The 12310-nt window shown below is 54.6% G+C and overlaps 1 protein-coding gene across 1 annotated transcript in view; it reads right to left on the reverse strand.

Annotated features, from left to right (window-relative positions):
• The window catches only part of LOC144602057 (astacin-like metalloendopeptidase), a 67743-nt gene that overhangs the window by 20566 nt on the left and 34867 nt on the right, over positions 1–12310 (reverse strand). The window contains exon 8 of the mRNA XM_078414739.1: positions 4022–4149. Coding sequence (XP_078270865.1) covers positions 4022–4149 — 128 coding nt within the window. The remainder of the gene's footprint in view (positions 1–4021; positions 4150–12310) is intronic.

Consider the following 12310-nt stretch of genomic DNA (forward strand, 5'->3'; position numbering starts at 1 on the left):
CCCAGCAACGGCTGGGACACATCCGCAATAACGAATGGCCACGAGAAGCTGCCCGCTCCGAAGTTGAGGGAGATTGTGCGCACCCCATATGAGCGGATCGAAGTCCCGCTGGCTGCGGCGAGGAGGGGGCCGCGGCTACCACTGCGGAGGTCAGCACGCGAAGGGGGAACAACGCTCACCTCCGCCCCGGTGTCCACAAGGAAACGAGCCCCGGAGCGGCAGTCCCACGCAAACACACGATGAATCTGGCCGGCCGCCGAAGCAATCACTGACAGCCGGCCCCTGTGTTTCCCGGGAACGAACAGGGCTGCCGACATTGACGGGCAGAAGGGCCCCACCACCGATGAAAGTAGCACCAGCCCCCTCTGCTGGCGTCCGTGAAAACGGACGGCTGTGCGGGCCGATCCGACCACCAGCGACCTCCGGTAGCGTATGGAGGAACTGCCGGCAGGCTGCGCGCGGCACCCGGGTCCGACCAACAGCGACCTCCGGTGGCGGGTGGGCGAACTGCAGGCGGGCCGTGCGAAAAAGACGGGCGGCTGGGTGAGCTGCTGAAGCCGGATACCGTCGGGAAGGCTGTCGGGGAGCGGTAGAGATGCGGGCGATCGAGGCCCCTACCTGCGGATCGTCGTCGGCCGTCGGAGGGACTTCCAGCGCGTCGAGGGCCAACTGACGGGCCATCAAGAGTTCATCGGCGCGCCTCCCCACCGCCTGCATGTTGGTGAACGGGTCGTGGAGGAGCTGCTGGCGGAGATCGGATGGCAGCTGCATCAGGTAAGCATGTTTGAATAGAAAGTCGGGCTTGTGCTCGCCCAGCAGCACCAACATGTCGGCCAGTAGTACCGACGGGCGGCGGTCACCCAGGCCCGGCATCCGGAGGATCCGGGCCGCCCGCTCGGCTAGTGAATGTAGAGTATCTAGACTTTCAGAAAGCCTTTGATAAGGTCCCACACGGGAGATTGGTGAGCAAAATTAGAGCACATGGTGTTTGGGGTAGGGTGTTGACATGGATAGAGAATTGGTTGGCAGACAGGAAGCAAAGAGTAGGTGTAAACGGGTCATTTTCAGAATGGCAGGCAGTGGTGAGTGGAGTGCCGCAAGGCTCAGTGTTGGGGCCGCAACTGTGTACCATATATATTAATGATTTGGACGAAGGAATTAGAAGCAACACAAGCAAGTTTGCGGATGACACAAAGCTGGGTGGCAGTGTGAACTGTGAAGAGGATGTTAGGAGGTTGCAGGGTGACCTGGACAGGTTGAGTGAGTGGGAAGATGGGTGCCAGATGCAGTATAATATAGATAAATGTGAGGTTATCCACTTTGGCGGCAAAAACAAGGAGGCAGATTATTATCTCAATGGCGTCAGGTTAGGTAAGGTGGACGTGCAGTGAGACCTGGGTGTCCTTGTACACCAGTCACTGAAAGTTGGCGTGCAGGTACAGCAGGCAGTGAAGAAAGCTAATGGCATGTTGGTGTTCTTAACGAGAGGATTTCAGTATAGGAGTAAAGAGGTTCTTCTGCAGTTGTATAGGGCCCTGGTAAGACCACATCTGGAGTATTGTGTACAGTTTTGGTCTCCTAATTTGAGGAATTACATCCTTGTAATAGAGGCAGTGCAGCGTAGGTTTACGAGATTGATCCCTGGGATGGCGGGACTGTCATACGAGGAAAGATTGAAAAGACTAGGCTTGTATTCACTGGAGTTTAGAAGGATGAGGGGGGATCTTATAGAGACATATAAAATTATAAAAGGACTGGACAAACTAGATGCAGGAAAAATGTTGCCAATGTTGTGGGAGTCCAGAACCAGGGAGCCACAATCTTAGAATAAAGGGGAGGCCATTTAAAACTGAGGTGAGAAGGATCTTTTTCACCCAGAGAGTTGTGAATTTGTGAAATTCTCTGCCACAGAGGGCAGTGGAGGCCAAATCACTGGATGAGTTTAAGAGAGAGTTAGATAGAGCTCTGGGAGTTAGTGGAATCAAGGGATATGGGGAGAAGTTGGGCACAGGTTACTGATTGTGGATGATCAGCCATGATCACAATGAATGGTGGTGCTGGCTCGAAAGGCCGAATGGCCTCCTCCTGCACCTATTTTCTATGTTTCTATGAATGGCCTAAACCTGCTCCTATCACATGATCTTATGAGCCTGATTTTTAGATAAGAAAATTTATTTTGGTAACACGCACATCAGCAGCATTAAACCAGGCTTCCACTCAATTTCTGCAAATTAATAATGATAGAGTGGTAGCAGCATTAAAGGAATTCCTGGTTATAGTCACATCACATATCACCTTCCTGGTGGCTATTGTAAAACATGCAATTCTTAGGCACAGTTCCATATGTAAAGTAATAGCTTCATACACCTGTCTGAGATTAGAAGCTCTCTGGGTTAGATAATATGGTAACTGAATTTATGTCTTACATCCTAGCAAAACATTAAGGTCAGTTTAAGTTCCTGAATTGAAATAAACATTGAATTGTTGGAGCATAACATGCAATGTATATCAGAGACCGTTCCCTCCGTAACTCCCTGGTCCACTCGTCCCTTCCTATCCAAACCACCCCAACCCCGGGCACTTTCCCCTGCAACCGCACGAGATGCAACACCTGTCCCTTTACCTCCCCCCTCAACTCCATCAAAGGACCCAAACAGTCTTTCCAGGTGAGACAGAGGTTCACCTGCACCTCCTCCAACCTCATCTATTGCATCCGCTGCTCTAGATGTCAACTTATTTATATCGGCGAAACCAAGCGCAGGCTCGGCGATCGCTTCGCTGAACACCTGCGCTCGGTCCGCATTAACAAAACTGATCTCCCGGTGGCCCAGCACTTTAACTCCCCCTCCCATTCCCAGTCTGACCTCTCTGTCATGGGCCTCCTCCAGTGCCATAGTGAGGCCCGCCGGAAATTGGAGGAGCAGCACCTCATATTTCGCCTGGGCAGTTTGCAGCCCGGTGGTATGAACGTCGACTTCTCCAACTTCAGATAGCTCCTCTGTCCCTCCCTTCCCCTCCTCCTTCCCAGATCTCCCTCTATCTTCCTGTCTCCACCTATATCCTTCCTTTGTCCCGCCCCCGACATCAGTCTGAAGAAGGGTCTCGACCCAAAACGTCACCCATTCCTTCTCTGCCGAGATGCTGCCTGACCTGCTGAGTTACTCCAGCATTTTGTGAATAAATCGATTTGTACCAGCATCTGCAGTTTTTTTCTTATACTTATGCAATGTATAAATTCCACTGCAGTTCCTAACACAGCAATCCTGTCAGTCTCATTCTTTGGGGCAGCACAGTGGTAGGGTTGCTGCCTTACAGCACCAGAGATGCAAGTTCGATCTTGACTACGGGTATTGTATGTACAGAGTTTGTACATTCTCCCTATGACTGCATTAGGTTTTCTCCAGGTACTCAGGTTTCCTCCCACACTCCAAAGAAGTGCAGGTTTGTAGGTAAATTGGGTTCTGTAAATTGTCCCTAGTGTGTAGGATAGAGCTAGTGTACAGGATATTCTTTGGTCGGCGTGGACTCAGTGGGCCGAAGGACCTATTTTCGCGCTGTATCTCTAAAGTCTAATGTAAAGTCATCCCTTTTCCCAGGATATGTCATAGTTGTTGCCTGACAAAACTTGACTTCAATCCTAATGTTGCATGCTATTTGTGTGGAGTTTCCATGTACTCCTTGTGATCATGTGGGTTTCCTTCAGGTGCTTTGGTTTCCTCTCATATCCGAAAAACATGTGGTAGGTAAGTAAATTGGGCATTGTAAATCTCCCCTACTATGCTGGCATATGGTTGAATGAGAATGTGGGGAGAATTACTGTAGAATCTGTGTAAATGGTTTATGGTCAAAATGGAATTGGTGGACCAATAGTTTTCATACTGTAGGGTTTTTTTAACTATAAAACATGGTACGCCTCTGAAAGAAACCCTTTCGCCTTCTTTTAGGTCATAGCAAATGTTTGCAATCAGTAGGTGTTAAAGGATCAACATTTCAAAAAAGTAAGTTTATATTTTATACTTACTGCACTGATACAGATTGTTTATCTTTGAAATATCTGTATTGGAGAATCCCATCAATTGTCCAAGATATATATTTGGATCTGGTTTTGGCACAATAGTAGGTAAACCAGGCATTTTGGAAAAAGCATACCTAAATTAAACAAAAAATTTAATTCCATTTTTTGAATGGAATGTTACTGAGTTCCCATATTAGAAATAACAAATAGCATGGGAAAACATAACTCAGATTTATTTTCTTTAATAAGGTTAATTCAGAAACGATGCAGCAGTTTGGGTGGTGCTTGCATGCACATTCGTACAATGGTTTTAACTGGTATTGTTACGCTTGTATAATATTTTAGCAGAGAACAAAATATAATGGGAGGGATGGAGGGGGGGAGAGAGGGAGGGGGGAAGAGAGAGGAAGGGGGGGAAGAGAGGGGAGGAAGAAGAGAGGGGGGAAGAGAGGGGTTGGGGGGAGGAGGAGGGGAGAGAGGAGAGGAGGTAAGAGAGGGGGAAGAGAAGGGGGGGGAGGGGTGAAGAGAGGGGGGAAAGAGAGGGGGGGAAAGAGAGGGGGGGAAAGAGAGGGGGGGAAAGAGAGGGGGGAAAGAGAGGGGGGGAAAGAGAGGGGGGGAAAGAGAGGGGGGGAAAGAGAGGGGGGGGAAGAGAGGGGGGGAAAGAGAGGGGGGGGAAAGAGAGGGGGGGGAAGAGAGGGGGGGAAGAGAGGGGGGGAAGAGAGGGGGGGGAAGAGAGGGGGGGAAGAGAGGGGGAAGAGAGGGGGAGAGAGAGGGGGGAAGAGAGGGAGGAAAGAGAGGGGGGAAGAGGGGGGGAGAAAGAGAGGGGGGAAAGAGAGGGGGGGAAGAGAGGGGGGAAGAGAGGGGGGGAGGAGAGGGGGGGAGGAGAGGGGGGGAAGAGAGGGGGGAGAGAGAGGGGGGGAAAGAGAGGGGGGGAAAGAGAGGGGGGGAAAGAGAGGGGGGGAAAGAGAGGGGGGGAAAGAGAGGGGGGAGAGAGGGGGAAAGAGAGGGGGAAGAGAGGGGGGAAGAGAGGGGGGGAAGAGAGGGGGGGAAGAGAGGGGGGGAAGAGAGGGGTGAAGAGAGGGGGAAGAGAGGGGGGAAGAGAGGGGGGGAAGAGAGGGGGGGAGAGAGGGGGGGAAGAGAGGGGGGGAAGAGAGGGGGGGAAGAGAGGGGGGAGAGAGGGGGGGAAGAGAGGGGGGAAGAGAGGGGGGAAGAGAGGGGGGAAGAGAGGGGGGGAAGAGAGGGGGGGAAGAGAGGGGGGAAGAGAGGGGGGAAGAGAGGGGGGGAAGAGAGGGGGGGAAGAGAGGGGGGGAAGAGAGGGGGGAAGAGAGGGGGGAAGAGAGGGGGAAGAGAGGGGGGGAAGAGAGGGGGGGAAGAGAGGGGGGGAAGAGAGGGGGGGAAGAGAGGGGGGGAAGAGAGGGGGGGGAAGAGAGGGGGGGGGAAGAGAGGGGGGAAGAGAGGGGGGAAGAGAGGGGGGAAGAGAGGGGGGGAAGAGAGGGGGGGAAGAGAGGGGGGGAAGAGAGGGGGGGAAGAGAGGGGGGGAAGAGAGGGGGGGAAGAGAGGGGGGGAAGAGAGGGGGGGAAGAGAGGGGGGAAAGAGAGGGGGGGAGGAGAGGGGGGGAAGAGAGGGGGGGAAGAGAGGGGGGGAGAGAGAGGGGGGGAAAGAGAGGGGGGGAATGAGAGGGGGGAAAGAGAGGGGGGGAAAGAGAGGGGGGGAAAGAGAGGGGGGGAAAGAGAGGGGGGGAAAGAGAGGGGGGGAAAGAGAGGGGGGGAAAGAGAGGGGGGGAAGAGAGGGGGGAAAGAGAGGGGGGAAAGAGAGGGGGGGAAAGAGAGGGGGGGAAAGAGAGGGGGGGGAAAGAGAGGGGGGGAAAGTGAGGGGGGGAAGAGAAGGGGGGAAGAAGGGGGAGAGGGGGGGAAGAGAGGGGGGGAAGAGGGGGGGGAAGGAGGGGGGGAAGAGAGGGGGGGGAAGAGAGGGGGGGAAGAGAGGGGGGGAAGAGAGGGGGGGAAGTGAGGGGGAAAGAGAGGGGGAAAGAGAGGGGGGAAAGAGAGGGGGGGAAGAGGGGGGGAAGAGAGGGGGGGAAGAGAGGGGGGGAAGAGAGGGGGGGGGGGGAAGAGTGGGGGGGAAGAGAGGGGGGGAAGAGAGGGGGGGAAGAGAGGGGGGGAAGAGAGGGGGGGAAGAGAGGGGGGGAAGAGGGGGGGAGGGGGGGGGAAGTGAGGGGGGGAAGAGAGGGGGGGAAGAGAGGGGGGGAGGGGGGAAGAGGGGGGGGAGAGAGGGGGGAAGAGAGGGGGGGGGGAGAGTGGGGGGGAAGAGAGGGGGGGAGAGGAGGGGGGGAAGAGAGGGGGGGAAGAGAGGGGGGAAGTGAGGGGGGGAAGGAGGGGGGGATGAGAGGGGGGAAGATGGGGGGGAGAGGGGGGGAAGAGAGGGGGGGAAGAGAGGGGGGGAAGAGAGGGGGGAGAGAGGGGGGGAAGAGAGGGGGGAAGAGAGGGGGGGGGGGAAGAGAGGGGGGGAAGAGAGGGGGGAAGAGAGGGGGGGGAAGAGAGGGGGGGAAGAGAGGGGGGAAGAGAGGGGGGGAAGAGAGGGGGGGATGAGAGGGGGGGAAGAGAGGGGGGGAAGTGAGGGTGGGAAGAGAGGGGGGAAGAGAGGGGGGGAAGAGAGGGGGGGAAGAGAGGGGGGAAGAGAGGGGGGAAGAGAGGGGGGAAGAGAGGGGGGAAGAGAGGGGGGAAGAGAGGGGGGGAAGAGAGGGGGGAAGAGAGGGGGGAAGAGAGGGGGGAAGAGAGGGGGGGAAGAGAGGGGGGGGAAGAGAGGGGGGGGAAGAGTGGGGGGGGGTAGAGGGGGGAAGAGGGGGGAAGAGAGGGGGGAAGTGAGGGGGAGAGGGGGGGAAAGAGAGGGGGGGAAAGAGAGGGGGGGAAAGAGAGGGGGGAAAGAGAGGGGGGGAAAGAGAGGGGGGGAAGAGAGGGGGGGAAAGAGAGGGGGGGAAAGAGAGGGGGGGAAGAGAGGGGGGAAAGAGAGGGGGGAAAGAGAGGGGGAAGAGAGGGGGGGAAGAGAGGGGGGGAAGAGAGGGGGGGAAGAGAGGGGGGGAAGAGAGGGGGGGAAGAGAGGGGGGGAAGAAGAGGGGGGGAAGAGAGGGGGGAAGAGAGGGGGGGAAGAGAGGGGGGGAAGAGAGGGGGGGAGAGAGGGGGGAAGAGAGGGGGGAAGAGTGGGGGAAGAGGGGGGGGAAGAGAGGGGGGGAAGAGAGGGGGGGAGAGAGGGGGGGGAAGAGAGGGGGGAAGAGAGGGGGGAGAGAGGGGGGAAGAGAGGGGGGAAGAGAGGGGGGAAGAGAGGGGGGAAGAGAGGGGGGGAAGAGAGGGGGGGAAGAGAGGGGGGAAGAGAGGGGGGGAAGAGAGGGGGGGAAGAGAGGGGGGGGAAGAGAGGGGGGGGAAGAGAGGGGGGGAAGAGAGGGGGGGAAGAGAGGGGGGGAAGAGAGGGGGGGGAAGAGAGGGGGGAAGAGAGGGTGGGAAGAGAGGGGGGAAGAGAGGGGGGGAAGAGAGGGGGGGAAGAGAGGGGGGAAGAGAGGGGGGAAGAGAGGGGGGAGAGAGGGGGGAAGAGAGGGGGAAGAGAGGGGGGAAGAGAGGGGGGAAGAGAGGGGGGGAAGAGAGGGGGACGAGAGGGGGGAAGAGAGGGGGGGGAAGAGAGGGGGGGGAAGTGAGGGGGGGGAAGAGAGGGGGGGTAAGTGAGGGGGAAGAGGGGGGAGAGAGGGGGGGAAGAGAGGGGGGGGAAGAGAGGGGGGGAAAGAGAGGGGGGGAAGAGAGGGGGGGGGGAAAGAGAGGGGGGGGAAGAGAGGGGGGAAGAGAGAGGGGGGAAAGAGAGGGGGGGAAAGAGAGGGGGGGAAAGAGAGGGGGGGAAAGAGAGGGGGGAAAGAGAGGGGGGAAAGAGAGGGGGGAAAGAGAGGGGGGAAGAGAGGGGGGAAGAGAGGGGGGAAAGAGAGGGGGGAAGAGAGGGGGGAAGAGAGGGGGAAGAGAGGGGGGGAAGAGAGGGGGGGAAGAGAGGGGGGGAAGAGAGGGGGGAAGACAGGGGGGAGAGAGGGGGGAAGAGAGGGGGGAAGAGAGGGGGGAAAGAGAGGGGGGAAAGAGAGGGGGTGAAGACAGGGGGAGAGAGGGGGAAAGAGAGGGGGGAAAGAGAGGGGGGGAAGACAGGGGGGAAGACAGGGGGGAAGAAAGGGGGGGAGAGAGGGGGGAAAGAGAGGGGGGAGAGGGGGGAAAGAGAGGGGGAAAAGAGAGGGGGAAAGAGAGGGGGAAAGAGAGGGGGAAAGAGAGGGGGGAAAGAGAGGGCGGAGAGAGGGGGGGAGAGAGGGGGGGAGAGAGAGGGGGGGGAGGGGGGAAAGAGAGGGGGGAAAGAGAGGGGGGAAAGAGAGGGGGGGAAAGAGTGGGGGGAAAGAGAGGGGGGGAAAGAGTGGGGGGAAAGAGAGGGGGGGAAGAGAGGGGGGAAAGAGAGGGGGGAAAAGAGAGGGGGGAAAGAGAGGGGGGAAAGAGAGGGGGGGGGGAGGGGGGAGAGAGGGGGGGAAAGAGAGGGGGGAGAAGAGAGGGGGGAAATAGAGGGGGGGAAAGAGAGGGGGGGGAAAGAGATGGGGGGAAAGAGAGGGGGGAAGAGAGGGGGGGAAAGAGGGGGGAAAGAGGGGGGAAAGAGAGGGGGGGAAAGAGAGGGGGGGAAAGAGAGGGGGAAAGAGAGGGGGGGAAAAGAGAGGGGGGGAGAGAGGGGGGGAAAAGAGAGGGGGGAAAGAGAGGGGGGAAAGAGAGGGGGGAAAGAGAGGGGGGAAAGAGAGGGGGGAAAGAGAGGGGGGAAAGAGAGGGGGGAAAGAGAGGGGGGAAAGAGAGGGGGGAAAGAGAGGGGGGAAAGAGAGGGGGGAAAGAGAGGGGGGAAAGAGAGGGGGGAAAGAGAGGGGGGGAAAGAGAGGGGGGAAAGAGAGGGGGGGAAAGAGAGGGGGGGAAAGAGAGGGGGGGAAAGAGAGGGGGGGAAAGAGAGGGGGGGAAAGAGAGGGGGGGAAAGAGAGGGGGGAAAGAGAGGGGGGGAAAGAGAGGGGGGGAAAGAGAGGGGGGAAAGAGAGGGGGGAAAGAGAGGGGGGGAAAGAGAGGGGGGAAAGAGAGGGGGGGAGAGAGGGGGAAGAGAGGGGGGGGAAGAGAGGGGAGGGGAAAGAGAGGGGAGGGGGGAAAGAGAGGGGAGGGGGGAAAGAGAGGGGAGGGGGGAAAGAGAGGGGAGGGGGGAAAGAGAGGGGAGGGGGGAAAGAGAGGGGAGGGGGGAAAGAGAGGGGAGGGGGGAAAGAGAGGGGAGGGGGGAAAGAGAGGGGAGGGGGGAAAGAGAGGGGAGGGGGAAAGAGAGGGGAGGGGGGAAAGAGAGGGGAGGGGGGAAAGAGAGGGGAGGGGGGAAAGAGAGGGGAGGGGGGAAAGAGAGGGGAGGGGGAAAGAGAGGGGAGGGGGGAAAGAGAGGGGGGGGGGGGAAGAGAGGGGGGGAGGAGGGGGGGAGAGGGGAGAGAGGAGGGGAGAGATCTCCCTGCTAGCTGTGTTCCCTTGTTGCAGTTTTGTGGAAGACTGAGTCATTGGGACAAACCTGAGACCACCAGGACTGCGTTACCAGGAAGAAGCCCTAGCCAGCCAGTGCCCTATTGAGGCTAGACCGTTCCTGGGGCAAGCATAACGCCAATGCCACTTACTGCCCATAGACAACGAGGAACTGTGCCCACAGACAGAGGCAAAGACTGAGCTACCAGGACAATCCACAGTCTGCCAGCATTATCTCTTCAAGCCCAAAGCTGAGCTGCCAGGATAAGCCTGAGACTACTAGTGTCTCCTCTCAAGGCAAGGGTGAACTTCAGGGACAAGCCTGAGATCGTCATGCCTCGTTTGAGACCAGGACTGAGCTGCTGCGATGAGCCCAAGATCAGCAGGGCAAGTGTACATGGCCCTAACGACAAGAGACTGTGCCCCCATGCAGCCCTGGACTTTCCTGTTTCTGTAAATAAAATATATCATGCGAGTTCACCGTAGAGCGAGTGTCACTGCCAAACCAGCGTCATCCCCGATGCCACACTTGGTACATATGACAATAATAAATCCAATCCTACACTTTCTCAACTCAAGATGATGCATATAACTAGCCCGCCATCCGAGGTCTAGATCTGTTCTTAGTCACCCATCAAAGCTCTCTAGAGTTATAGAGGCACAGCATGGAAACTGACTGTTCAGCACACCGAGTTCACGCTGAATATTAACATTTATTTACACTAATCCCATTTTATTCTCTCCACGCTCCAATCAATCTTCAGTTTCTACCATTCACCTTGACATTAGAAACAATTTATTATGGCCAATTAACCTACTGAACAGCATATCTTTGGCGTGAGAGAGGAAACTGAAGCACTGGTTGTGATTTAGCTAACAGCATCATAGACTACCTAACAGTGCCAAGATAGATAATAATGGTAATAGTAGTAAAGTGCAAGTTGTGAATGCTTGAATCAGAGCATTTTTCTTGCAAGGATCCTTAATGAAATATTTTGATTGGACTGATTGATTCCTCTGGATATATTGAAAAGCATAGCTACTGCCAAAAATCAATGTGCTGTCTTTCATTGTGGCAGAACATTTTTCTCAAGGTAAGGAAGTGATGGATTTTTTTTTGCTGCTCCATTGCCATACTATGAGTGCATAGAACACTAAGTCCATATATCTGTTGTGCTACTGAAAGTAAGAATTTCATTGTTCAGTTTCTGGACACATCACATTAAAACACTCTTGACCCTTGAGTTATGGTCCTTCCTACAATGAAATCTAGTCAAATTACATAATCAGCTCTGTGTAGCTCATTGCAGGTTTGATTGCGGACATTGATTAAGGCTTACAGAAGCTACTGCAGGTACAGCCTACTACTGTATATGGGATCATAACAATTTAAACTCAGATCATGATAGTCCATTTTTCCTTACATTATCTATTTATTTGGTCAAAGCACCCCTATGTTATTTTGTGACACATCTTTCTTCGTCACCTCATTTCCTCCTCTTACCCCTTTTACTGAAGGCCAGAGAAATAATTGGCCCACTTGATTTGAAAATTATGGAGGATACAACAAACCACAATGAAGTATCCAAGCAGCTCTAGAGAATTCCTCGAGATGCACACTTCATTAGAATTCTCTACTAGTTTATTCTCTACTGAAGGAATTAGAAACTAAGCAAGGAGAAGATACCTATTATCTGCAAGTTTCAGTCCTCGACATGTAGTCATAGCTAAAATATCATAGAATCACAAAAAAAGTTATAAAATGGAGGAAACCATTGGCCCAACAATCTTACGCCAGTTCTGTGCTAGAGCAATTCAACTAATCCCATTCTATCTTGTTCATAAGTGGTCGGAGCAGAATTAGGCCATTTGGCCCAGGAAGTTTACTTCACCATTGAATCATGATGGGTTTATCTTTCTCTCTTAACCCCATTCTCCTGCCTTCTCCCCATAACCCCTGACATCCGTACTAATCAAGAATCTTTTATCTCTGCCTTAAATATCCATTGATTGCCTCCACTGCGTACTGTGGCAATGAATTCCACAGATTCACCACCCTCTGACTAAAGAAATTCCTCCTCGTTCGCTTCCTCAAGGAATGTCCTTTTATTCTGAGGCTATGACTTTTGGTCCTAGACTCTGCCACTAATGGAAGCATCCTTTCCACATCCACTCTATATAGGTCTTTCACTATTCGGTAAGTTTCTATGAGGTCCCCCCTCATCCTTCTAAACTCCAGTGAGTAATGGCCCTGTGCCATCAAACGCTCATCATATATTAACCCTCTCACCCTTACTCAAGTTCTGGAATCCTTTTCCTTTCCAGTAATTCATCCAATTTACTTTCAAATGCTATAACTTAATCTGCTTCACTATTCCACTTGTCAATGCATTCCAGATCCTAACTACCTAAAAATGTTTTCCTCCTTTTCTTCTTTTACCAATCATGTTAACATTTTTTGGTTCTCCACTTTTCTGCCAATGGGAACTGTTTTGCTCATTCATGATTACAAACACTTGTAACAAATCCCCCTCAACTTTCTCTGTTCTGAAGAAAATAACTACCAGTTTATAGTGTATCCCCATAATCAAAGTGTCTCACATGTGCAATAATTCTAATAAATTTCTCTAATCTGTAAGGTCTTCACAACTTTCTTGAAATGTGGAGCCCAGTAACTGGTGAACGTGATTTCATGAAGTCAGCAGCTAGCTCCTTCATCTTGCTGACATTGAGGGGAAATTGTTATTTGGATACCATGATATTAAGG

This window comes from Rhinoraja longicauda, chromosome 18 (assembly GCF_053455715.1).
Source record: "Rhinoraja longicauda isolate Sanriku21f chromosome 18, sRhiLon1.1, whole genome shotgun sequence".
Classification (NCBI taxonomy): Eukaryota; Metazoa; Chordata; class Chondrichthyes; order Rajiformes; family Arhynchobatidae; genus Rhinoraja; species Rhinoraja longicauda.